This window comes from Furipterus horrens, unplaced genomic scaffold (assembly GCF_987537825.1).
Source record: "Furipterus horrens unplaced genomic scaffold, mFurHor1.1.pri manual_scaffold_7, whole genome shotgun sequence".
Lineage (NCBI taxonomy): Eukaryota > Metazoa > Chordata > Mammalia > Chiroptera > Furipteridae > Furipterus > Furipterus horrens.
Genome location: NW_028327177.1, coordinates 24,824,739 through 24,851,508, shown reverse-complemented (window position 1 = coordinate 24,851,508; position 26,770 = coordinate 24,824,739). Strand labels below are relative to the sequence as shown.

The window sequence follows — 26,770 nt, the reverse complement described above, 5'->3', positions numbered from 1 at the left end:
GGGCTGGGAAGTGTAAGGAGTTCTAAAGGAACCTCTGATACAAAGGAAATACTGCCTGCATTTCCCGCAGTTACAGTTTCCACAATCCCATAGAGTCCCACCCTCCTCTTCCTCACCTTTCAGTATCTGAAATTTATAAACGTTTTGATTTTTGCTTGACAGTATGCTAAGATGAATTCGACTGTGGTGAGCACTTATAGTTTATGTATCTTAATTTATTCATGTTTCAGAATTTTCCTAAAAATTGCTTGTGAAACCTCACTCTTTATTTTGACAGGCAACTTACTAAAACAATGTTTCATTCTTTTATTTGAAGAGTCAAAATATATGGCAATTGAAGTACTTTTAATTTCCATTAGACTTTAAAGTATATTTTAACTTCATATCCAAGTACTGTTTCTACACATAACTTTTAAATAATAAAACAATTTTTAAGGAATGAAAAAAAAAAAAAAAAGGCCTGTGTACCTGTCTCAGCCCAGTAGTGAAGCTTAAATAACATAGAGCCACCAGGCCAGTGCCTGACATGTAGCGGCTCTCTATAAATAGAAACTCCCTTTTGCTTATTTTTAGGGCCATTAGAATGTCAGATGAAGGAAAAGGGGGGTCAGGGGGGCCAGCTGCAGGCCACTGCAGTGATCTGGGTGGGGAGGTGAACTGGGTTTCTTTCCGGAACGGAGCTGGAGGGCAGAGAGCCCTTTGGGAAGCTGTGTGAAGGGAAGAAATGGCTGGGCTCAGTGTCAGGCTGATTATGGGGCATGAAGGAGCAGGGAAGGGAAATGATAACTCAAGTTTTTAAGGCCAGAGGTGAGGAAATGGTTGGCAAGACTGACATACATGGGAGCATCAGGGAGGGGAACTGGGCTGAAGGAAATGTGATGAGTTTAGACATATTGAGTCCAAAGGGACTTGAGAGGCCTCGTGTGGAAAAACGAGTCTGCAGCTGTTTCTGCAGGACTGTCCGCATCATGTCCTAAACCTCTCCCTCTCTGGTCCCTTAATTCATTCTTGAATCCACCCCTCTGTTTAGCCTGCCTCTCGCCCATTGTTCCAGCCAAGGTCCTCATGGCCTCTTGCCTTCAGATACTGTAATAGTTCTAATCCATTTTCCAGTCTCCTCCTCTTTAATCCATCCTCCTCCATGTCTTTGAGCCTTTTCTTATATTTCATTATGCCCATAATTTTGTTTTCCAGATTACTAATTCAATATTTAGCTAGGGATATAATGCAACATTGCAGGGGATTATGAATCCAACTCCCTTTGTTTTTGTCCGAAGAGCACATGAAGGATTTAGATTCCTTTCTGACAATCTATGAGTGTTGAACATTGTCTCCTTTGATCTAAAGTCATTTCTGAGACTGGACCCCAAGGATGACTTGATTTATAAGGCCTGCTCTGAGCTCTGTGTCGGCTCTCCCTAGATGGGACGCCTGAAGGGTGAAGGCCATACTTACGCCTTTGTGAGTCCCCAGCGCCTGGTGAAATGTCTGGCGTGAGTTGCGGTTCAGCAAATACTGGTTGAGATGAGCTGATAGGAACATAGACTTCCGTATCAGATGTGAGCTGAGCAAGTGAAGATGGTCGTGTTCTCTGAGGAAGGACACTATTAGAACAAAGAGTGGGGGACAAGAGTTTGAGAGTGGCCATATCCTCCTCAGTGATGTTTGAGCCCCATGTTCTGACTTTTCTGGATGTGAACTATAAAGTCAAGGGCCAGTTGTGGGGCCTGAGCAAGCCAGTCCCACGCTGCGCCATCTAACCCCTGCCTGACTTTGGGTTCATGAAGTTTTCCACAGGGCTGCCCACCTTCTTGTGTATCCCTAGGGTCTGATCTAGGTATTTACAATTGGAAACTTGAAGAAAATCACTTCTGTTATTATTTTACACCGGAGAAAAGCTGCCATAGAGGAAAATCTCCAGAAAGGTTATTGCTTTTTCTCAGGCTTCACATTCCCTGGGTCTATTATACCAAGCCCAGCAGAACTGTTTCACAATGGAATCTGTGCATTTGGGGTGGGATCAGGCCACACAAGCAGGTTATTGACTTTACGGATGATGTTGTCTAAATTCTTCCATTAGAAAAGCCACCTCCTTTTGTAAATATCAAGAAGGGTAATATGATTTAAATCAAAGCCACTGTACCTACTCCAAGAACCTTGAAGGAACTTGTCAAAAGAGGGAGCTCGAACTTGGCTTCTCTGGAAGGAAAAAAAAAAAAGGAAAAAAAAAAGGAAGCCTAAAACCTGCTTTTAAAGCTATTCAGGTAAAGCTGCAAAGACAGGAACTGGGGATTTGAGAGCCAATTATTGCATTACAGAAACACAAAATCAGATCAGTCCAATTGTTTTATTTATGCTTCCGATAGAAACTCCACAGCATCTCTGTCCTATGTGACTGCTACAGAAGAGATTTTGGATGTTACCAACTATTTAAACATTAACAGTGAGCTACACAGTGAGCTTAGTCTCACTCATTCTGGCTGTGTCCTTTTGAAATTGTCACTGAAAACCTTTTAGATTGTGGTTATAGATGATTATTATCCTAATTTACTATTGTTTTTCTTTTTTCCCCCCTTTCTTTCTAAATACTCCATTACACTCGTCATGTGTGTATTTTGGCAAAAGCTATCTTTCTGAAGGGATATGATTTCCAGTTGCAGCCTTCTGAGCATGGTTTCCAATTTGGTGAGTTCAGCTGGGAAGACAATCATTTCAAACATGCATTCAGACCACTGAGGGAAACTCTAGAGGAGGCAGGTCCCAAGGGGCAAGGCTCTCTCCTTGCTGGCGTCCGTGCCTCCAGGTTTGAGCCCTTCAGATGGATCCTCCAAACTGTGGCAAGGCTGCGATTGCCCACAGGCCACCGTCCAAAATCCTTCACAAAGTACATATGACCACCCATGCTTTGGCCTCTGCCTCTCTTTGGCCCATTTTGCACTCTGCCACCAGCAATACCTCTTGGACATCTCTCTTCCCTGAATCCAAGCTATCACTGCCAAATGGCAAGGACGCAGTCTCCCTCCTTTACTTCCGCCTCCCCAACCCTGGAACAGAGCCGGGCACCTTGGAGAGACGCAATAAATATTCACGGCCTCATAAACTGTCCCACCACAGCCTGGCTTTCTCTGGCTCTGTCCATTTCTCTTCGACCCAATGAAAGCCCTGTTGCTGGCTAAGCTCCAAATGATCTGCCCTTCTAAAGAAGGCAAGACACAGTGAAGGCTTATGAATACTCTGCTTTATCTTTTGTCGCTGTTACATGTCAGCCCTCGAATAACATGCAGTGAACAGACCCCAGGTAACAGCAGTCTGCTCTGTAATCTGGGGCTTCTGCTTCAGCTCAACCTTCTGACCTCTTGATTGGCCCCCTGGGGCCCCTCTGCCTTGGGGTCTTAGAGTCTTAGACCTTTTAGCGGTTGCTACACCCTGACCAGATCTGGGACAGAGCTGTGGACTTGGTGAAGCTGATCTTTGCTGATACCTTCTTGTTCATATGTCTTTTCTCTGTTTTCTCTCACCCTCCTGGTGCCCTCCCCTTGCTGTCAAGAAAGAATCTAAAATCAGTCATCTGCACATTGCTGTGCTTGGTGTGAGAAGCGAGAAAGTTGACCCTGACCATGCCAGGCTCAGAGCCAGGCTTACCTTCTCTTTTGCTTTGATCACCAATCTTTGATGCAGATATGATACTTCTCCTTTTATACCAAAGGAAGTTGAGGCTTAGTGATTCTCAGCAGTGGGGCAATGACAGAGCCAATAGTTGGGAACAAGATGTCTTTGGAGTCACACGGACCTAGGTGTGACGTGCTGGCTCCACCACCGACTGGTTGCTTTTGAGCAAGTGATCTAGTCTGTACAATGGGAGTAATTGTAGCAGAGAGTTTGACACATGGTAGACTGATTTTAAAAAAGGGTGAATGTTATTATTTAGTCCCTTCTGACCAGTCGCACAGCTTGCAAGGGTTGGAGCCGGAACTTGATCGTAGGCCTGCCTGCCCCGCCACAGAGCCCTCTGCCGCCGGCACCCGCACGCTGGCTGCCAGTGATGCTTGTTGCGTGAACATGAACTTAAATAATTCAACTCCCAGACAGACAATGAGAGCCTCAATAGGTTCAGTCTCAGAATGGAGTCAGATTCAGAGATACTGAATGAAGAATCAAAAGCAATTCAGATCCTGCTCTCTGACAAGAAGAATATCACAAAGGAAGGATTTCACTAGTTTGAGGGCTTTATTGGGGGCATAATTGGTAAATAAAATTGTAAGATACTGAAAGTGTACAATGTGAGTTGATACAGGTACACTTTGTGAAAGGATTCCCTACCCCAGTCCAGTTAGCACACTTACCACCACACACGTTTACCCCTTTTGGTGAGAACATTTAAGTTCTACTCTCTTAGCAAATTTTAATTATATAATAACATTGTGATCAACTATGTATAGTCACCATGTAATACATCGATCCTCACGCCTTATGCATCTTACAGCTGAAAGTCTCTGCCTTTTGCCAGCTTCTCCCTATTTCCCCTGTACTCCAGCCCAGGCAGCCACTCCTTTCATCTCTGTCTATGAATTTAAGTTTCTCTCCTCCTTCGCCTCCCCCTCCCCCTCCCCCTCCCCACCCCTTCTTCTTTTTTTAAGACTCCACATGTAAGTGGTACCATACAGTATTTGTCTTTATCTGTCTGACTGACTTCACTTTGCCCTCAGGGTCTTCTAGGTTGTTGCAAATGGCAGAATTTTGGAAAACGTTTACTTCTGGCAAACAACGAAACCACTTCGAGATGCGGTGACTCGGACATTCTCACAAACCAGGCCTACTCCCCTCTCCCCAAATCACTGTCCTTCCTCTTTCTCTTCCTGACACCTCTCTTCTCCTTCCCCTCCTTTCTCTACCTAAACCCTCTTAGGTAAATCAACTTAACGGCTCCCTTTTCTTTGACTTCCTTGCCAGTGCTTAATTGTCTGGATTCCTCCACTCAGAAGCAAGCTGTGATATCCTTGCAGACAGGAACCCTCTCTGCCTTTAACAGATTGGGAGAGGTGGAGAGAGGGGAATTTAGCTTACCAGGTTCCCTGTCACAGAACTACAGGTGAAACCTTAGTGCTAATCATAGTGTAAAAGGTACGTCTCCTGGGTAAGGAATTTCGAGCATCCGTGGGATGGAGGGCGCATTTTGCACGAAGTTTGCTCTGTAGGCTGTACAGCAATGACAGGCCCAGGGGTCAGGCCCTCAGCCCCTTCTGGGGCCCCATCATCAGTCTCTGCTTCCCATCACTGATGCAGCCCTCTGCAGAGAGAGGAAAGGAAAGCCCAGTGTGACTCGCCTCTCGCCAAATCCATTTCCAACAGACAGGCAGCATTGCCCAGCCCTCTCCCAGCCCTTTCTGTAGCTGGCTTCCCGGTGATTCTCACTGAGCTGAGGCTGTTGAACTGCTTTTGCCAGAAGACTGTGATGTTCATGATGAGAAGCCATCCCTCCTTCCTGCGGCACAAACCCCCAGAGGGCAAGAGAAGTTTGGGAAGACCACAGACTACAGTCACATTTGCACTCAGTCCTGAGTCCTGGAGTGCTCCAGCTCCACCTGAGGAAGTGTAGGCAGCAAGTAGCTGCAGGCACGGGACAGCTCTCTGTTGGGGGCCGATGTCACTGTTTATGCGGGCTCTTCCCTTCACCTCCTGATACCCCCAGAGCTCAGAACAGCAAGCGCGTTTCATGTTGGTGTGGCTGCCTTTGGTGTTTCAGCCCTTTAGTACAATGAGGGAGAAAACACTGCTCATATAGAGGTCTATATAGCAGCTCTGGCCACCTGCTCAATGGTTCCAGGCTCTTTCAACAAACATTTCTTGAAGGCCTAATATATGCCAGGCATGGTAATGAACACCACAAGCCCCTTGTCTTCATGGAACAACCAGGCTAGTGGGGTGGGTGGGCATGAAAAAAAAAGTTTCAACAGTGAGTCCTGGCTGATGTCACTCAGTGGACTGAGCGCCGGCCTGTGAACCAAAAGATCGCTGGTTCAATTCCCAGTCAGGGCACATGCCTAGATTGCTGGCCAGGTCGCTAGTTGGGGGGTGTGCGAGAGGCAACCACACATTGCTGCTTCCTTCCCTCTCTTTTTCCCTCCCTTCCCCTCTCTCTAAAGATAAATAAATAAAATCTTGAAAGAAAAAAAAAAGTTGCAACAGTGATGAGTGCTCCCAAGAGGCAGTACAAGTACTCTAGGAGGGGAACAAGGAACCCAACTCACATAAGGGAGGAGTCTGGGAAGGACCCCTGAGGAAGTCATGTTTATGTTGAGAGAGAGAATTAGCCAGGCCAAGGAGAGAGCATTCTGAGTGGAAGGGACAGCGTTGACGAGGCAGTGAGGTGCCTTCACTGTCCAGTAGGACTGGGACATAGAGACCACGGGGGAACTGCAGACCCGAGAAGACAGAAGAGGCAGGAGAGGTCACAGAGCCTCGCGGTGCACACAGGGAGTTGGGATTTTATCCTCATGGCTTTGAGAAATTGATGAAGGGGTGGGCCCGGATCAGTTTCAGAGTCCTCAAAGGTTGTTCTGGCTGCCCCAGGGAGACTGGAATTCACATCTGCCTTCCTTTCTTGTACTTTGGCAGCCTCCCTCTGTCCCCTGGATTGGATCCCCAGATGTCTGCACATGCCGGGTGCGTGAGCTTCCCTGGAATTATTTTCCACCCTAGAGCAGAGGCCAACTGGCTGCAGCCCAGGAACAGGAGCTGCTGGGAAAACGGGCCTGGCAGTGGCTTCTGAGGTTAGGGGACAAATGGTGAAGTTTCACTGGGTGACCCAGAGGGCCGAGCACCTGGCAGGAGGACAGTTTCGGGGCACTGAGGGGTACAAAGCACACCAAGGAAGTTAATGAAATACACCCACCTCACTGTCTGTACTTGAGTGTGCCCTACTCAATCCTGCTGCAAGTTGCTTGGATTCTAATTTATTCTAAAGATCTGTTCCACCTGGAGGGATAAGACCTCTGAGCTGTGTATTATCTTTAAAACAACAAGCAAAAGCCTTTCATTTATTCTAATGGTTCCATACATCTTGTTATTGCCTTGCCCTGAAAAGGGAGAGTATGCTTTATTGAAGATTTTTTTAAAAAATGAGGCAAGTAAACACAAATGTGTGTGAAAGTGAAGGTTTTAGGTTCTGGTGTCAGCTGTAGGATCTCAGGCAGGTTACTTAACCTCTCTGAACCTCAGTTTCCTCTTCTGAAAAAAAAGGGAGGACAATAACACTCGCCCACAAGGCTGCTGTGACGATGAAGGGGAGTTGGGAGTCCATTTCCAGCTCTGTGCTCTTTGCTACCAGTTACTGCAGGAGTCTTCCTTCATGTCCTTGACAGTGAGGTTGGGGCTGGCACTCTGCAGGGGCCCAAAATGGGAAGTTCATTTCATTCCTTCTATCAGCCTTCAGGCCAGCGACCCCTAGGCTTTCCTTTTAAACACTGCTCAAAAATCCCCTCCTCTGTGAGGACTAACTAGGCCTGATTTCAGTCCCGTCAGTGACCCCCAGGTTCTTATGAACAACTATAATTTATCCCTTTCAATGTTAACTGTTAGGGCGGTCGGTGACGCAGGCTGTGAAAGAATTCACAAAGAGAAAGAAGTGTAGAGAGTAAAGTTTTCACTTACTCCCCAAGAAAGGAGAGGGGCTTGGTGTGGAGAGAGACACCAGCATTGAGGGGTGGGGGCTTTGAGCTTTAATTGGATTATAATTGGATTAAAAAAGGGCGGGGGGTGCTGTTGTTTGGGCCCTGGACTGTTGGGGTGTTGTAACAGGAGGCTGCAGTTTGTTCCAATGTCATCTTCTGCTGGTGGCTGTAGGGAGCGGTTGGTTAGTCACCTTCTGTTCTTGCTATCCAGTCATTTCCAGTCTGGGGACATAAGCTCAGAAGAGCAAAATGGCAGTCACGTTTAACAAGGTCATAGGCCTGCTCAGCATATGGTGCCACAAGAGCAAATGGCGCCGACTTTATCCTTTCATTAACTATTAAATATCTCACTGAACACTACCGACTGCCACACAGAGGGTCAGACATCATATCTCTTCATTTTATAATGACTGAACTTTCTTTGTAAAATAAGCTAATAGTAAGGTATTAATTATTGTATGTTCTCATGTGTCATTATATTTTATTACTAATTTTGATAGCATACTTGATGATTAAATGCAATCCAATAACTAAAAATTATGTAGGCAAATACTCTGGGTGGGTAAAGCCTTTACTAATGAGAAAAGGCAGAATATGACTGCTTTATTTTTTTAAAAATCACTTTTATTTTACAAATGACATGTTTTGAAAGTAGGAAAGTTATAGACAAGGCCCCATTAAACCCCCTCTGACCAAGGTCTTTTCCCTAGAGACATTGTTATCAATTTGTCGCACACACACACACGCATATTTATACATGTATCCTTATGCAAAATACGAAGCCTGTCCAGAAGGTATCCAGCCATGTACTATGAAAAATAGAGACATTTATTGAAGAAGATAAAAGATACAGGAAACATTGTACATAGCACAATGACACCTCAGTCCCCTTCAAAGGAGGCACCTTGGGACCTCACACAGTTCTCCCAGTCGGCATCAGCTGCCCCATTGTATTTTCCTGAATCTCAGTCGACGGTTTGATATCTCTCCCCCTTCAAAGGTGATTTTAGTTTTGGGAAAAGTCAGAAGTCGCAGGGTGCCAAATCTGGACTGTAGGGGGGCTAATTCACTTGGGTGATTTGATGTTTCACCAAAAAACTCTGCACAAGATGTGATGCATGAGTGGGCACATTGTCATGATGAAGCTGGCAATCACCAGTTGCCCATAGCTGCCACCTTTTGGATCATCCGAATAGTTTGTACAGAGGAATGTTCAAGCTTAACACAAAATTGGATGCAGATTTGTTTCTCTACCGGCTCAGTAATTTTGAATGTGACAGCCACACAGTACACATGCTCACTCAACAACCTCTACCGCCTCCGCTGACTAGTACAGTAAAGCTATCATTGTTCACGCATGCGCATTCCAGTCCACTCTCCTTGATTGCGAGGTTACATCGATGTAACGCAAACCATTCTCGTTATGTTAACAATGGCTGGGCTTTTTCCAGACAGACCTTGTACAGAACCATAATAACATAGTATATAATATACTTTTTCTTTCTTATATAAAAGCAGTGAATTGTACATATTTACTATTTACTTGCTTTTTTTCACTCATTATTATATATTAGACATCTGTCTATATAAATCTACTTTATGCTTTTAGCTTGTTGTAGAGTGTTGGGCAGGGGGAGGTTCCCCCCTCTACCCTTCTTGAGTTCTTATGGCTGAACTAATAATAAAATTAACACAGGACCAAATTAAGGGAAGAAAAACCAATTTAGTACGTGCCCAGGGAATCATAAATTATGCTCAGAGAAATGATGAACCAGCCTACTTTTTATCCTTTTTAGGCAAAGAAACAATAGATTTGTCAAGAATTGATAGGACAGAGACACTTGGGCTTGGGTGCTCATTAGTGAGAAATCTAAACAAAGTGTAAGCTTGAGTGGTAAATTAGTAAAGGAGTAACAAGGTTTGTTTATGTAAGCTTTTTGGCCCTGGATTCATTCACTCTAGAAATAAGGGTGACTCCCTTAGAACCCCTGGAGCAGGGAGGGCACCTTTCATAGGGGAGATTTGTTTTCTGTGTTCAAGGAGACAAGGGAGAGTCAACCTGCCCTCTTGTACTGGCTGTTTGTCAAGTAACTTTAAATGTAGGTTATCAATATCCCACTGTGGGATATTTTGGGATGGCCTGCTCTGGACTCTGACAATAGAATTTCGTGATATAGGAAAACCACAGCTTGTTAATTATCCAACTGATGAATGGCTACATTGATTCTATTTTTCACTATTAGTGGCACAAAGAACATCTTCAACAGGCCTCTGTGCAATGGTGAGAGGTTTTCTACAATAGATACTGAGGGCTGAAATTGCTGAGTCATAATGGTGCGCATATTTTAAGCTCGAATAGATTCTGCCAGTTGTCCCTACAATGGTTCTCTTTGTACTCCCATCAGCAATAGATGAGAGAACCCATTAATCCACGCCTTTTCAAAATGTAATATTATCACACTTCTTAATTTTTGCCATTCTCATATGTGAAAAATATCTTGTTATTGAAATTTTGCATTGTTCCATTTTTCAGTAATTCTTAAATACCCTCTTCAGTTGCCAATTAAATTGAAGAAGTATAAAGGATTTGGATAAATGTTTTGTATCCTCTAATAACAAATAGTGCTAGGCACAGGGTAGGCTCTAATAGAGAGAGGCCAGAGGATTGATTGATTGGCCGGGATGGTTTTTGCATTTCAAGAAATAAAACAATTCAGTTGACCTAATTCTCCTAATTCTGACTGACCCAAATATACTTCTTATATCTAACGAAGACATATCAACTATTTTCCAATGTCCACCCAAGACAACAATCCAGTGCCAGCTACAGCCATCCTTGGAAAGAGCCAGCTACAAAAGCTGGTTGTACTGAGAAAATGCGAAGGAGCGAAAAAACAACCAGGACACCAGCTGCCACTTCCTTAAAGGGCTACCACCCCCAGAGTGACTGAACCAAGGAATAAAAGGGAACAGAAAGGAAAATTGCATTGGAAGACTCTTTCCCTCTGGAAAAATTTCAGTGACTAAGCAGAAGAGTCTAAAGGGCAGGCGTGAAATCTAGCAAAGGGCCAGGTACCTTTGGAGCTGTGTGAGGGCAATTTTAAATCCCTGACTGATTAGATCTGCCAACTTTGTGGAAAGAAGCCAGGCCACAAGCAGGATACCTTGTTTGGGCAGAGAAGGAAGTGGAATAAGAAGATCAAAGTGAGCCTCCCCATCCAAGTGGAAACAGGGCCATGGTGGACGGGGCCTTGGCCACGGATTATGGCAGCCATGGGAGGTGCTGTGTGATCCACAGGGCCCTCCTCCCCCTGCCCAACCCCTCTCTTCTCATGCACCACCCTTGAAGAGTATTCCATGATAATGGTGTGCTTGTCAGAATGCCTCGAACTACACAGGTAAACAATTCTCTGGAGAGGCTGTTTCAGCCTGAAGAAGAAGGTGAAATCTAAACTGAGTCACATGAGAGAAGAAGGAGAACCCTGGCCAGGTAGCTCAGTTCATTAGAGCGTTGTCCTGATAACCAAGGTGGTGGGTTCAATCCCCAGTCAGGACACATATAAAAACAAACCAACGAACACATAACAAAGTGGAACAACAAATCGATGTCTCTCTCTCTCTCTGTCCCTTTCTTTTTCTTTCTCAAATCAATAAAAATAATTTTTTTAAAAGAGGAAGAAGTCAGATACATGGACAGATAAGGGTTACTGTCTTCTTAGTGTTCTCCGCCTTGCCTCACTCTCCATTTCTCAAAGAGAATTTGCCAGTGCTCCTTCAAATTCTTGTCTTCCCTCTGTCTCCAGTGAGTATTCAGTCTTTGCCATCCATCTCCCGATATCCTCTCTGGTACTAAGTTGGGGGACTAAGGTAAAGACGGGGACAGTAGGGAAGAAAAAGATGGTGAGTGAAAGGAGGATTTAGCTGAGAGCCGGCAACCGCAGTGTAGTGTCTGGCCTGAATAAATATTTTTCAAATGGTTGACTTGATTGGAAAACAAATGCTAAAAGAAGGAATAAGTGACCTGTGCGAAGGAAGAAGAAGATGAAGGAGGAATGAAGCTGAGTGGAAATGATAGGTCAAGGGGAAAATGGGACAGTATTATGGTGTAATTTCATTTCTTAAACACTATGTGTGTCCGTGCATTGAAAAAAGGTAGGGACACAATAGGCAAGATGTCAATGAGCAGTTATCTCTTGTGGGTAAGATTATGGATAATTTTTATTTTTTAATTGTTTTCTTACCAGTAGGTGAGTTTTCTACACAAAACATCTATTTTTTATGTAAGAAAAACATAAACATTATTCATAAAAGGAAAAACAAGGTATTATAACCTGAACTCTGCCTCCCTGCAATTCAGATGCTGAACCCCTAACCTCTAGTACCTCAGAACATAACTGTGTTTGGCAATAGGCCCTTTACAGACATAATTAAGGCAAAACTTTGGGTGGGTCATATGGGTGGGTACTACTCCAATCTGACTGGTGTCCTTAGAAGAAGAGGTGCTAAGGATTCAGGTACACAGAGGAAAGGCTGTGTGAAGACACAGGGAGAAGAAATGCCATTTACAAGCTGATATTGTGCCAGAGAAGAAACCAACCTTCTTGGCACCTTGATTTTGGACCTCTAGCCTCCAAAACTGTAGGAAAATAAATTTTTGTTGTTTAAACCACCCAGTTTGTGGTTCTTTCTTGTAGCCAACCTACAAACACAGGGTAAACATTTCTGAAGTTTACGAGAAGGGTTCTGAGCAATTAGGGAGGAAGGCTCTGGGAAAGGACAAGGCACTGTTCTCCCCATCGCGATACTGCAGACCACAGAAACAGTCCAACAGGAGGCGCGTGTGATCGGAGAGCAAACTGAATTGACATCACGGAGTAGGGCAGCCTCACAGAAATTAACATGGAGTTATGGCAAGTGCCTGCCCCCCTCTGTGGTGGCCTTGGAGCAGAGGCGGAAAGTTCAAGGAAGGAAGGAGCCACTGAGCCCAAAGGGAGGAGACAAAGAGGGTAAGGGGCTCTCAGAGAACACTGACAGGTCCTAAGGGTTTCCGTGGGAAAAAGAAAAGTATGAGTTTGACTTTTCCTTTTGGCTGCCTCCCAGTTCATTAGCTTGTTGGTTGCCTCCTGGGTGCCTCTTTAAGGAGAAAAGACTTCAGGCCTGATTTCACCAAGGACAGACAGGACTCTGCTTGCTTCTTGCCGTCCTTTCTGTTTCAGCTGTTGCTCTCAGCAGGCATCTCTCTTGCACGCTGCTGGGTACCAGGGGACGCCTTTTCCACCACAAACTCCCACGGCCAAGGACAGCTATGACAGGCTGGTGGCTCACTTCAGGGAACAGCAGCCCTCCTAGTTAGGACCTTTGGGGACTGTTAGGCTAGCACTGCAGTTGTCCTCATAGACTGTCTAGGTCCATGAGTCAGTTTCTCTCCCCAACTATTGCTGTTCAAGTTCAAATATGCTTTTTTAGTCAATATAACATCCCAAAATATGTTGCTCATCATTCTTTAAATTATAGCTTTACTGAGTTGTAATTCACATATCATACAACTGATCTATTTAAAGTGTACAATTAAATATGCAGCCATCCCCACAATCAATTTTAGGACAGTTTCATCGCCTTAAAAAGAAATCTCTTAGCTAGTAACAGTCACTCCTTATTTTCTCCCCAACAACCTCAGCTCTAAGCAACCACTAATTAACCTTTCTATTTATAGATTTTCTCATTTCTGGATATTTTATATAAAAAAAACAATACCCCTATGTTCATAGCAGCAGTATTTATAGTAGACAAGTACTAGCAAAAGCCTAAGTACCCATCAGTAAAAGAGTGGGTCAAAAACTGTAGTACATTTACACAATGGAATACTATGCAGCAGAGGGAAAGAAGGAATTCCTGCCTTTTGCAACAGCATGGATGGAACTGGAGACTATTGTGCTAAGTGAAATAAGCTGGTGAAGGAGAAATACTATATGATCTCAGTTATTAGAGGAATCTAATGAACAAAATAAACTGATGAGCAAACTAGAATCAGAGACATAGAAACATGGAACAAACTGACAGTGACCAGAGGGGACGAGGGTGGATAATGGTGGAAAGAAGGGGAAGGGTCTAGTCAAAGAACATGTATGAATGACCCGTGGACGTGGGCAACACTGTGGGGATTGACTGTGAGGGCGGAGGGTGAAGGGTGGGCTGGGCAGACAGGGCACAGGGGGAGAAATTGGGAAACTGTAATAGAATAAACAAACAAATGAATAAATAAATAATAAATAAGTAAATGGAATGATAAAATATGCGGCCTTCAGTGACTGGCTTCTTTCACTTAGCATAATGTTTTCAAGGTCTGTCAATGTCGTAGCTTGTATTAGTACTTTATTTTGTTTGTTGCCAAATAACATCTCATTGTATTTATATACCATATTTTATTTATTCATTCAATAGTTGATTGATATCAGGGTGTTTATACCTTTTGGCTATTATGCATAGTGCTGCTATAAACATTCATGTACAGTCTTTGTCTTTTTTTTTTTTTTTTTTTTTTTAGTATATACCTAGGAGTGGAATCTCTGGGCAATATGGTAACTCTATGTTTAACCTTTGGGGGAACTATCAGACTGATTTCTAAACTGGTTGTACCATTTTAAATCTCCACCAATAGTGTATGAGGGTTTCCAATTCTCCATATTTTTTTCAACACTTGTTATTATCTGTCTTTTTATTACAGCCATCCCAGTGGCTGTGAAGCAGTAACTCATTGTGGTTTTGACTTGTGTTTCCAATAGCTAATAATGTTGAACACCTTTTTTGTGTGCTTATTGGCCATTTCCATGTCTTTCTAGAAAAATGTCTCCTTAGATCCATGTTTTAATTTGGTTATTTGTCTTCTTATTATTGAGCTGTAAGAGTTCTTTGGGAATAAGAATTCCTTATCAGATATATAATTTGCAAATTATATAACTGTGGATTATCTTCTCAGTTTCTTCATGGTGTCCTTGGAAGTACAGAAGTTTTAAATTTTGATGATGTCCAACAATTTTTAAATTGTTGTTTGTGCTTTTGGAGTCATTTAAAAAAATTGCTTAATCCAAGGTCATGAAGTTTATGCCTGTTTTCTCTTATACATATTATAGTTCTAGGTCTTATATTTAGATCTCTGATTCATTTTTGAGTAACTTTTGTATATAGTGTGAGGTAGGGGTCCAATTTCATTATTTTACATGTAGATATCCATTGTTCCACACACTTGTTGAAAAAACAATTTTTCCTCTGTTAAATTGTTATAGCATCTTTGCCTAAAATCAGCTGAATATAAATGTAATGGTTACTCACTATTTTTAAAGGATTTTCTTATATTAACCATACCAAAAGTCATCTATCACCTTCTCATACAGTGTGTGCTCAAAAATTACTCATCAGATTGAAAATGGCAAACACCTTCCCATTCTAATTCATTTTGAAAAACGAGGAGACAAATTCTCAGTAATTGACTGCAATTGCAGTTCATTCAATATATACCCCAGTTCAGACAAAATTATCATCAGCCATTTGTTCAGGGCCTGAGCCTAGACAGTATTTGATGAGCTAGAGTTTCATCTGGTTTGACTTTAGGAGAGTCTTTCCAAATAGATTGCTAATGTCTTATACTCTGGTTTTCAGTCATTAGGAGAATGACTTTCAGGTGTTTGCAATGACTTTGCACAGACTCTGAGATCACCTTCATCAAAAAAAGCCAGGTACTAGAATTAAGGAGGAATTGCCCCTTGGTCTGCTCTCCCTGTGGTTTTCAGCTATCATTTTAAATTTCTATTCTCTGCCCCACTCCAAGCTCCACTTCCAAAATAGCAAGAAACTCAATAAGCTTTGGACACAGCTGTTCCCTATCTTTTGGGAAAATCAGTGATTTGGCTTGTCTTCTGGTTGGAATGAAAATATCGTGAGGAGTATCAAAGAAAGACACACCCTAGCAGCAGACAAATGTCCCTCCATTTACTACTACAGAATTCATGGTGGAAAGAAATGTAGATGGACACTTTACATGCAACCCTCAAAACATGCGTGTTGTTGAAATCTCAAAGTGCAGTCTTTAGAATTCCCTGCCTCAGAATCACAGCGGGGCAGAATGCGATAGAGGGAACTTGGTAAAATGCATATTCTGGGGCCCCTCCTGAATCAGAAGTTTTGGGGCTTGGATGTAGCCATCTGCATTTTAACAGAGACCACAGGTGGGGCTCAGGCACATTAAAATTTGAAAGCTGCCTACTTGGGAGTTTTTCCTCTAAGGAAATGTAAACATTTGCTACAACCACAAGCTTTGGGAACATACAGAACTTGGGTTGAACATCAGTTTCTTCTCCTAAGTTAAGGGTCAGTGCCCCACCGGCTGGGCGTGAGAGGGGTAGCACAGGGCAGCGATGCACCTGGAGCTCAGCGTCTGGTACAACGCGGCTTTCACAACCATGTTCCCCCAGACAGACTTCCAGATAAAATCCGGGACACCTAATTCCACTTGAATTTCAGGAAAACAACTATAACTTTTTAGAATAGGCATAGCAGCAATGCCAAGGTCAGCTTCCAGGGTCAAGGGGTGGTGGAACAGGCTCCACGGAGGGACGTGGGACATTGCTCCTTGATAGGTGGTCTCCATGCCTCCACCTCCAGCCCTCCTGGAAAGTCTGCGAGCTTCCCAGTTCACTTCAAAGGATTGCTTTTCTATTTTCATTCACTGGGCTCAATTCCTGACTGGTACAGCATCTGTAAACCCCCACTCAACAACTTGCCATCTGCCCTCTGTTCCCGCCACTCCTTGGGGCTCTCCCTGAAGTCACCAGGAACCTCCTCATTGCACAACCCCTTGGATCTTGATTCTGTACCCTCTTCTGGTGGAGGAGCGTGTGGAGAGCACAGGGCTCCCGTGGCAACACTGCAGGGAGGGAACCAGGGGAATCAAGATGACCTCAGTCTGCTACTGCAGACCCCGCCCCTTGATAGCTAGTGATGCCCATTGGCAAACCCAACTAGAAGCCAGTGTGCAAGGAGCCTGTGGACATGGTGCATCCAGGCCAGTGTCCTGAGATGCAGAGCAGGGTAGAGAGGAGGGGAGAGTGAGTCTGGAGGCTCAGAAGGAGTATATCCAGCAACGCGGGGTATGGATGCTATCTTAGGTGCAGTTCTCTGGAAGCAGAGCCTGAGAGGGGCATTTTATGCAAATGACTCCTGGAGATAGTCCTGGGAGAACTGTGTGAGGGAGGAGGGAGGGAAGCAGGAGGGGCCAGGGGAAGAAAGTGGGCAAAGATGTGGCTTCCGAATTCGTCTAGGCTCAGCCTGATCTCACGGGGTGCTTTGGAGGAAGAAACAGAAATCATGCCACTCAGAGGCAAGGGGGCTGGATTGTTGTACACTGCCCCCCGTCACAAACATACTTTCAGTCGATCATCGGCCATGGGCTGCCCCTGGAATAACTGGCCAGTCTCTCCTGGTAAGAGACCTTCTTTCAGCGAAAGGCAAGACTTGGAAGAAGGGGGCAGACACTAGCCATTAACCACCAACATCTGCCACAGCTGGGGGGCTTGGGTCAGGTGAGTGGACTGAAAGCACAGGAAGAACAGGACGTATATCTCCTGGTTAACGGGATATCTCTGGGTGATGAGGTAAAAATGATTTTTCCTTGGTGTGTTTCTGTAGTTGACATGTTTTCTAACATTGCCTCTACTAATTTTGGAATTAGAAACTACAAATTCAATTAAATCCACGCAGCAAAATCACCTGGTTTATTGCAGGCAGAAGTAACAGTAAACAGCCCGTGTCCCTGACCCCCTGTGGTGACCAGGCAGATAGCCCCTGCTCACTGTTTGGCAATGGCACTTCCCACGGCCAGCCCTGTTTCTTTGCTTCTCATCAGAGCTTCTCTGCCTGTTCATCAGGCTCAGTGGGCCCTTCGTTAAGCACTTAAGGGTTGCTGATTGTGGGACTCATAAATCAAGAATGTCACTAATGGGTCTACTGGACAGGGGACCACAAGGAGACAAGGCAGCTGGTATTGGGCCATAAATAATACTACGTTCAATGTATGTGCCGAACACTGTCAGAACCTTTATATAGGGTGTCTTGGTTCATCCTTACAACAGCCCCATGATGTAGAGATGGTTATTCTTATTTAACAGATGAGGAAGTCCCTGGATTGGGGTTTAGGAGACTAGAGTTCTAATTTTTGTGAAAAACTGAAAACACTGGACCAAGTGAGTGATTGTTTGTTAGACTATATTTTAGGAGCCCTGAGGCTCAATGGAGATGCCCGGGCACGGAGGTGCTGCTGAGAGGGGAGAACTGGCCATGTGTACCTCAGCCCCAGCAGCTCCGCCTTGGTCTCCGTCCGGTGTTAGCTGCCCTCCCAGGTCTGGAGCTAGCGCAGCTGCACAGGGCCTGTCAGGCTCCAAGGGGCCCAGGGCTTAGGATTTAGTGCTCACAGGTGCCATCCTGAAATTATTAGTCATTTTGTCTCTGAGTGTGTGTTTGGTAAGTGACGTCTGGTGGAACCATGGAGCATGTGCCAGGGGCTTGGAGCCCTGCGTGATGCTCAGTCCCGCTTCCTGCTGTCTGTCCACCTCCCTGGGAGGTGTTTTCTGCTGCCTGCTCTTGGCCCCTGGGCCCTCCAGCCTCCTCTTCCTGCCTTGCTGCCCTCATCCTCGGTCAGAAACTGGACTGCATTCAGGGGAAACAGAAAGGGAGCCCTGGTTTCTAACCCCCACAGAGGCCTGGTCACGGGTATGGGGAGGATGGGGTCAGGTGCACGTCTTGAAGCATCTCAGGGTGAGAAGGTGGTGGTCATCCTCACCCAGGCTGGAAGCACCATGGGGTACACCCTGGGTGGCTCTTACCCTTCCTCAATCCAGGTACCAAGTCATGACTCACCACGTAGAAAATGGTAACATTCACTCTTGACGACCATGAAGCAATCTGCACATGTAGGTCTGAACTTGTTGATTCGGTTCAAATACAAATAAGTCTGCAACAGTAAGTTAAAATAATTTTTTTAAGGAAAAGGAAAGGGTAACATTCTCATGGTACACTGTGGTAAACAGCCAGGGTAGCACTGGCTAGCCCAAGGGCTGAAGGCAGTTGTACCTAGACTTAATTAAGCTGGGTCTTGTGTTTTAGAAGCCCCCTTTCCTGCCCCCACTTTGACCCCACCCTTCCTCACAGGGAAAATTATCTAGGGGCCATGGGGCCACACCTGCCGAAGCCCGCAGCCCTCTTTTATGGCCAGTTGCTTTTCCTTTCCTATCCGTCACAGACAAACACGTGGCCCGACCGTGTCTGACGAATGCACAGCTCACACTTGAGACTCCCCACATGAGCTGGACAGCGCCTGCACTGGTCTATGCTTCATTTAATCTGAGAAGTTCCTTTGAACAAGTTCACCCTTGATGTTCCAGCCATGTCAAGTCACCGTAGAAATTTCTAAGTGCTTGTGTTTTTTATTCTTATCCCACAGCAGGCCAGTAGCAACAGTCTGGTGTCTGGACCACACTGAGAAGCTCTGCTCTAGACTTTTAATGGGGGAGTGGGTGGGTGGGGGGCGAAGGTTAGAGCCCTGGAATTACCAGCCCAAATCACACCATGCCTATTCCCAGGTTCTTCAGGGGCCTCTTCTCTGGATTCATTCTCCAGCTTTGCACACGGCCAAGGGGCTGCTGTTTGCAGGACGCCAGGGAGATAAAGATCAAGTATGTGTGCTGGGGGGTCATACACATGCATTTGAGGCTTTTTTGGTGCAGGATGGAGGGGAGATGGGAAGAAAAGAGGTACAGGCTCCCAGTTGGTAGAGAAAGGGGGTGCAAAGGTTTGGGGTCAGTCGATTTCTCTGTATATCTGGAACCCATTCACAGTGTTCCCACATACTAGGGCCTGCTGGTCAGGAGACTCTGGGCCAGGCCCTTTCTATTGTGACTTTCAATGTTTTGAATCCTGATTTCTATCCATGGCCATAGTTGAGAGTCTTAGCAGTTTGCAGTGTAGGTGGGTGACATGTGGACATGTGTGTCCTTTGGTGACATGTGGACATGGGTATCCTTTGGTGACGTGTGGGCATGTGTGTCCTTTTGCTCACTGCTTCCTCAGCTGGGTTGGAACTGGAGCCTCATCAGCTCTGCTTAGTCAACTACCCCTCCCTCCCTTAATTTATCAGATGTACTGTGCTTCCCCTCATGCAAACAATTTCTCAACACCCCGGGAAAGGATTTTGTTTGTTTTCCTTAAGTCTGATGAAAACCAAACCGAGGCAAACACCCCAAAAGGAAAGATAGGCAAGTGACAATTAAACACACACACCCAAGTAGCCAATGGGCATATAAATAATGTAATAACTCGAGTAAATCAAGAAGTATAAATCCAAATACTGAGATACTTTATTTTGCCTCTTAAACTGGCAAAGATGAGAAACAAGAAAGAAAATATTCAGTGTTTGTGAGGCTTTGGGGACTGTTGCCCTTTCATATCTTGTTAGCAAAAGATCAATAGGAAAATTGGAGATTTATCGGGATAAATTCGGCAATACATTGCAAAAGACCTTAAAATGTGCACACTTCCTTTGAAATCTCAAATACATTGCTTCAGTCTTCTTATATCCATTGGCTGTGGATGAAAATTCTGATGTCAATCTCATTCTTGATTTTTTTCCCTCTTCTGAAGCTTTTCTTGTTATCAATGACATTCTGAAATATCACTAAGATCTGTCTAGGTTTGTTTTCCTTTTTATTTATCCTGCTAAGCACTTGGAAGGATATGTCAATTTCACATTCTTCTGTTCTGAGAAATACTTTAGCCAGATCATTGTCGAGAACGAGTCACAGAACTCAGGAGCACTTTATGTCGTCGTCATCGGCAGCCGTCCGTCTCGAAAGACGATGGTGTAGCTTCTTAAGAGTCTATCTGCACCGCCGAGAATGGCTGTGCAGTCCGACTCGGGAGTGACACGGTATCTGTCTCCTCCCGTGTTGAATCGACATCTTACGATGACGCTGGAGTGTCCTCTCCAGTGAAGCTGAAGCTACAGAGCCTGGGCAGGGTGATATGGAGGGTCTGCTGTTGCCCATGCAGCAGACCCCCCCTCTCTTCGCAGCTGAAGGGTCCAAGGGAAAGACGGAGTCAATACAGCTTGGCTTCAGGTGCGCCGCAGGAGTTGCCGGTGTTGACTACAACGTCAAACCGCCTAGGGACTCCGGCTCCGGATTTTCTGTCGGGGTTTACTCCCTTAGCCTTTCCCCTGAAGAGGTATGCCGCAAGGCAGCGGAGGTTTTTTGGAGTCAGAGTTTTCCTTCTCTGATGTGCCCTGACTGGAAGATCGAACCAGCGACACTTAGCTCGCAGGCCGACGCTCAATCCACTGAGCCAAACCAGCCAGGGACAACTTAATACTGTAGTTAATAGATAAGAAAGTCACTCTGAAGAGTTACTTAGAATTGCCTAAATATTGACCGATGGACCTGCTTTTCTTCACTGGGTCTATGTTACGAGTTACTCTGAACACTTGGTTGTTTTAACAGAGCTTATTTGTGAAGCCACTTAAAAACAAAACAAAACACTTTTGATGTATATGGGACTGTTTCATAAATTATAGCTATTTTAAGAGGTTCAAGGTGATGGGTATTTCTCAGGATGAATCCACTGCTCATTACAGCTAGTGCATATTCAAGTTAAATAAACCTCACTATCGTTGTGGAAGCACCCCTCCCCCATACTATTGTTAGAGTATTTTTCTCCCGATAAACCCATATGGTGGGAGAGACAGAAGAGGACAAAAACCGCAGCTATAAAGAGAATTTCCCCATTTGCAGAGTAAAGGGGTGTTTTAATCTCTGCTCACACAGTTGAATGTTCTGCCTGGCTCACTACCTCCTTTTTTCTTATACTTTGAAACTTGTGGCTTGAGACATCAACCCTTGGCAAAATCACTTGTTAGTTTTATAATTTGGTCCCACATTGTTGGAAAAAGAAGTTTCAATCTTTGAGCACTTTATGTACATTTATTGTAAAGGACACTATCAAGGAGACAGATGAATAGCCAGAGGTATAAAGGGTGAGGTCCAAAAGCAGGAGCTTCTGTCCCCGTGGAGCTGGGGTACAACACCCTCCTCGCACATGGGGTGCTTTCACCAACCTTAAAACTCCCTAACCACTGTCACTTAGAGGGGTTTATGGAAGTTTCATCACATAGGTCTGATCAACTATTAATTCGATCTCTCGCTCCTCCCCCCTGCCCGGAGGTGGGGAGATGAGACTGAAAGTTCCAAGCTTCTAGTCAAGGTTAAGTCTTTCTGGCAACCAGCCCTCCTCCTGGAGCTGTCTGGGGGGTGGGCAGAGGGGCATGAGTTGCTTCATTAGAATAAATGGTGCTTTTATCTCTGCTACCACTCACAAAGTTCCGAGGGGTTTTGGAGCTCTGTGTCACGTACCAGGAGCAGAGGCCAATGTCATAACAAAAGATGCTCCTATCACCCCACCACTCAGAAATTACAAGGGATTTAAAAGCTCTGTGCCAGCAACTGGGGAGGAAGACCCAATGTATATTTCATATGATATCACAATATCCCGCCCCCATAGATCACCCCATCACTGTAGACTGGCCTCAGCTGGTGGAATGGACTGGCCAGCACCCCCGGCTGCTCCTGGCCTTCCTATGGCTATTGTACAGCCTCTGCCCGCTTTTTGTCTCCCTCTTGGTACTCACCCTCATGCTAGTATGCTTCCCTTTTCCATCAGATGCTCCTTATCCATGAATTCCTCACTGTAGTCCCCCTCTTGTGTTTCCATGAGGCTATATGTACCTTGTTTTATCATTTCTTGGCATTTGTTATGGGAGGGACATAGTCCAACACCTTGTTGGAATTATGACCTTCAAACCAGTAATCCACTTCTAGGAATTCAGCCTAAGAAAGTAATTAAGAGTAAAGCTTTAGATATAATGAGTTTCATTTTCATTACAATAACATTTATTTTGGAAAAATGAAAACATATATCCAACTGGAAGGGATTAATACAGTAAATGGTGATACTTCCACACAACAGCAGACTATGTATAAAAAAATAATATGACAATATTTCATGGCATGGGAAAATGGCATTGATGTAGTAAGTACAATTTTCAGGTTACAGAATTATTTTTTAATCTCATTTTTGTAAAAAACAAAACAAAACAAAACAAACACATGTTTTTATAGAAAAGGGTAACTTGGCATGGTGGGATTCCTGGTGACTCTTCTTCCATCTCTTTGGCTGTATTTTTGCCCCATGCTCTTGGGGGTTGTTTGTAGCAATTGCTCTGTGCAAGACTCTAGTGCCATTCTCTGTTTCCCTCCGCCAGGTGTGCTGGAAGATGGACTGCCTTCCAATGGTGTGCCCCGATCTACAGCCCCAGGTGGAATATCCAACCCAGCGAAGAAGATGAGCTGTGGGACCCAGTGCTCGAATCCTCAGAGCCTCAGCTCAGGCACTCTGACCCAGAAACAGAATGGTTTTCGAACCACAGAGGTAGGTCACAGCCACAGGACCAACTTGGGACTGGAGAAAGGGAGAGACGTTTGCTTCCATGCGGGGCCAAGCTGAGCCTGTACCCAGGGAAGGAACAGTGAAGATTCACCTTGCCAAAGGAAATTCTCTGCCCCACCCAAGAGAAAATTGTTGCAAACAAAATAACAAGACCCCACACCTACCACAACCCCTGCTTTGAGGGTTGCTCTGTTTTGCTGGATTAGCTGAAATGAGTCCTTGATATTTGCACTCTAAGGGACGTGTGCTTGCTCAAATAAGGCTTTGGTCAGGTCTCACCAGCTTGATAATGAGGACTGTGATGGCCATAGCAGCCTGTCTCAGGGGTTGGCAGGGTGGGGAGAAGGCAGGGAAGGAGAGATGACCAGAGTGGTGGGAGACAAGCCTGGCATTTTACCCCAGGCCCTCCAACGGATGGGCAGTGGGAAGCTGAAGGGGGACTCTCGCTGCGGAATGTGGTGGCAGCATCACTCCTCAACTGGTGCTGTTAGAAAGGAAGCAGGGCCCTGGCTCGTGTGGCCCAGTGGATTGGGTGCTGGCCTGGAAACCAAAGGTTGCTGGTTCAATTCCCAGTCAGGGCACATGCCTGCGTTGTGGGCCAGGTCCCCAGTGGGGGGTGCAAAAGAGGCAACCACATGTTGATGTTTCTCTCCCTCTCTTTCCTTCCCTTCCCCTCTCTCTACAAATAAATAAATAAAATCTTAAAAGAAAAAAAAAGAAGAAGAAGAAGGAAGCAGGACTGGGGTGTCCCTGGTGCCCCTGGCCTAGCTAGCTAGCATCCTTTCTGATCCTTCTTTCCTCCCAGAGCTATTGTTGGGAAGTGCTCCTCCCATGGGAACGAATGCCCTTGGGAGGCCAGCTCAGGCTCTGCAGGCTCTTCCTCCTTCCACTGCTGGTCTCCCCCGCTCTTCCTCCTTTTGCCCATGCCCCACCCCCATGCAAAGTCCACTGTTTGCCGGATGCTCCAAACCCATTTTCCCCTTCTAACCTGTCAAAACTTACTGGCCCTGTCCCCTCAGCCTATGCTGCCTGTTTTCTGAGGGTACAACTGGTTATCTAATGAAATTCCTGCTCATGTCAGTGAGTTACTGCTCAAAGCTTTGCTCAAAACCCTGTTGCAGCTTCAGCTCTCACACTCATTAACTAAGTAGCCATGCAGGAATCCCTTAATCTCTCAGAGTCTCAAGTTCCTTCTCCACACAATGGAAATAGTAACAAAATGAGAGAGCAGATGGGCCTGCTCTTGGTAAACTGAGAAGTACGGTAAGAAAGGCAGTAAGGCCCTGGCCAGTGTGATTCAGCAGGTTGGAGCATCGTGCTGTAAACTGAAAGGTTGTAGGTTTGATTCCTGGTCAGGGCACATGCCTAGGTTGTGGGTTCAGTCCATGGTTGGGGAGCATATGAGGCAATCCATTGACGTTTCTCTCTCACCTTGATGTTTCTTTCTCTCTCTCTCTCTCTCTCTCTCTCTCTCTCTCTCTCTCTCTCGCTCCCCTGCTCTCTAAAATCAAAAAGCATGGCCTTGGGTGAGGATTAAAAAAAGAAGTAGAAGAAGAAAAAGAAAGGCAGTAAGGCTTCGCAGGGGTGACTGGGCACACAGTGCCATAACCCAATTAAATGAAACACTGACGAATGCCTGCCGTGGAAGGTAATGGGTACGGAGTAGGCTGGAGGATTTCAGAGGCCTTCCTGGGATTCTTAATGCCTCCTTGCCTGTGTATAAACTGGCCTTCTAGAAGCCTACTCATTGCAGTCTCCCAAGGCAGACAGGGCCCCACAGAACTACACTCAGAAGCTCTAGTACGGGCCCTAACGTTTGTCCCCTAGCCTACCTCCCACACTTGTGATCTCACCCTCTGAGCCAGGGCGCACCATGGTCGGGAGGAAGTAGCTTCGCCTGGTGTGTGACATGGTCCACACATTTGCTTTCCCACTGCACTTCTGCCCTCATCATCCATCACTTTAAAGCTGTGTTTTTCAACTTACAGAGTACTTTTAGATCTACTGGCTCATTAAATCTTCCCAAGAGCATTGGGAAGTAAGCATCATCCCTATTTTATAGACAGAGAGACTGCTGTTCATTTAATTGCATGATATGAACAGGCCGTTTAAGTGCTGGAGGTGGGTGTCAGCAACTTTAAATTGAAACAGGTGACTATTCGAAAGGGGGAGCATTGAGATCGTAAAGTACTTTTTTATTGAAGAGTCATGTATATTAGTCAGCTGTTATCATAATAATGCTGAAAACACATCAACATTCACTAGCTTAAAACAGCAATCTTTGTTTTCCCTTCTCAGTCTGCTGCACCTTGAGTGCGTAAGGCCTGACTTCAGGCTCCAGGCTCAAGGTCTGGCTGAATCTTCTTTTCCATGTGTATTTTCCTGGGAATCAGGGCAACAGAGTTGTGGCACTCTGAGGTATCTTACTCTTATGGCTATGACAGTGTTGGGGCTCAGGGCAGTCTGCCCCCAAATATGCCACTTTGGCATATTGATTATTTTAAATTGAAGTTACTTAAGAAACAGCTGGTGCAAAAAGGATACTCTGACTGTTCTTTGTCTCTCCAAAAGCAAGAACTAAATCTCCTGTGTGAAAGGTGCCCTACTGCCTGGGAGGTGGAGAGACATCATGATCTCCATTATTCAGAGCTAAGAGGGCTGGTTAAACAAACTTTGCCTAGATTTTTCACTAATTAAGCAACCAAGCCTAAGTTCCTTAGTCTTGTCAATTCTTCATGAATTTATAATATTTTCTTTTTGTTTGTTTTTTTTTGCCTAAAAAGTATAAAATCTGCCTGCTTGGGTCATGTCCATTTGATTCTTAAACTAGTCAGAAGAACCCTGAAGGGCATAAGGAAATTTTTTTCCTTCCTGACAGCAGAAACCCAAGAGGGCCAAAGCCAAACTATGCAAGACACATTTCATGTTTCTTCTCGTGGCATAACAATCAACCTCCTATTGGCCAAAACAAGTCACATAGACAAGCTGTTCGTCAGGAGGGCAAGGAAGCAGACTGTTGCCAGTGGAGAGAAATGCACAAGCCATAAGTTCAGTGAATTTTTATGTGACATTCCCATGTAACCGTTTTCTGTATGAAGACATAGGACATTATCACTACCCCAGAAACCCTCCTTATGCCCCTCCCCAGTCACCACCCGCCACCCACAGAGTAACCACTTTTCTCACATCCAGCACTGTACACCAGTCTTGTTTATTTTCAAGATTTTTATAAATGGAATTGTACAGCATGTACTCTTTTGTGTCTACCTTCTTTTGCTCAGCATTATGCTAGTGAGAATTATCCACGTTGTTATGAGTTGCAAAAATTTCCTCATTTTCATTATGTATATTTCATTCTATTGGAAGGACATTGGGGTCGTTTTTAGTTTGGGGCTATTGTGAACAATACAGCCATTAACAATTTTTTTATTGTATGTGTATTTTTTTAAATTAAGTTTATTGGGATAACATTGGTAAATACCATTATGTAAGTTTCAGGTATACAACTTTGCAATACAACATCTGTATACTCCATTGTGCCCACTACCCAAAGTCTA

The 26,770-nt window shown here is 44.9% G+C and overlaps 1 protein-coding gene across 2 annotated transcripts in view; it reads left to right on the top strand.

Annotated features, from left to right (window-relative positions):
* The window catches only part of BAALC (BAALC binder of MAP3K1 and KLF4), an 88,229-nt gene that overhangs the window by 49,681 nt on the left and 11,778 nt on the right, over window positions 1-26,770 (top strand). For both annotated transcript variants that reach the window (XM_090283477.1, XM_090283476.1), the window contains one exon: window positions 23,029-23,195. In XM_090283477.1, the coding sequence (XP_090139603.1) occupies window positions 23,029-23,195 (167 nt within the window). The remainder of the gene's footprint in view (window positions 1-23,028; window positions 23,196-26,770) is intronic.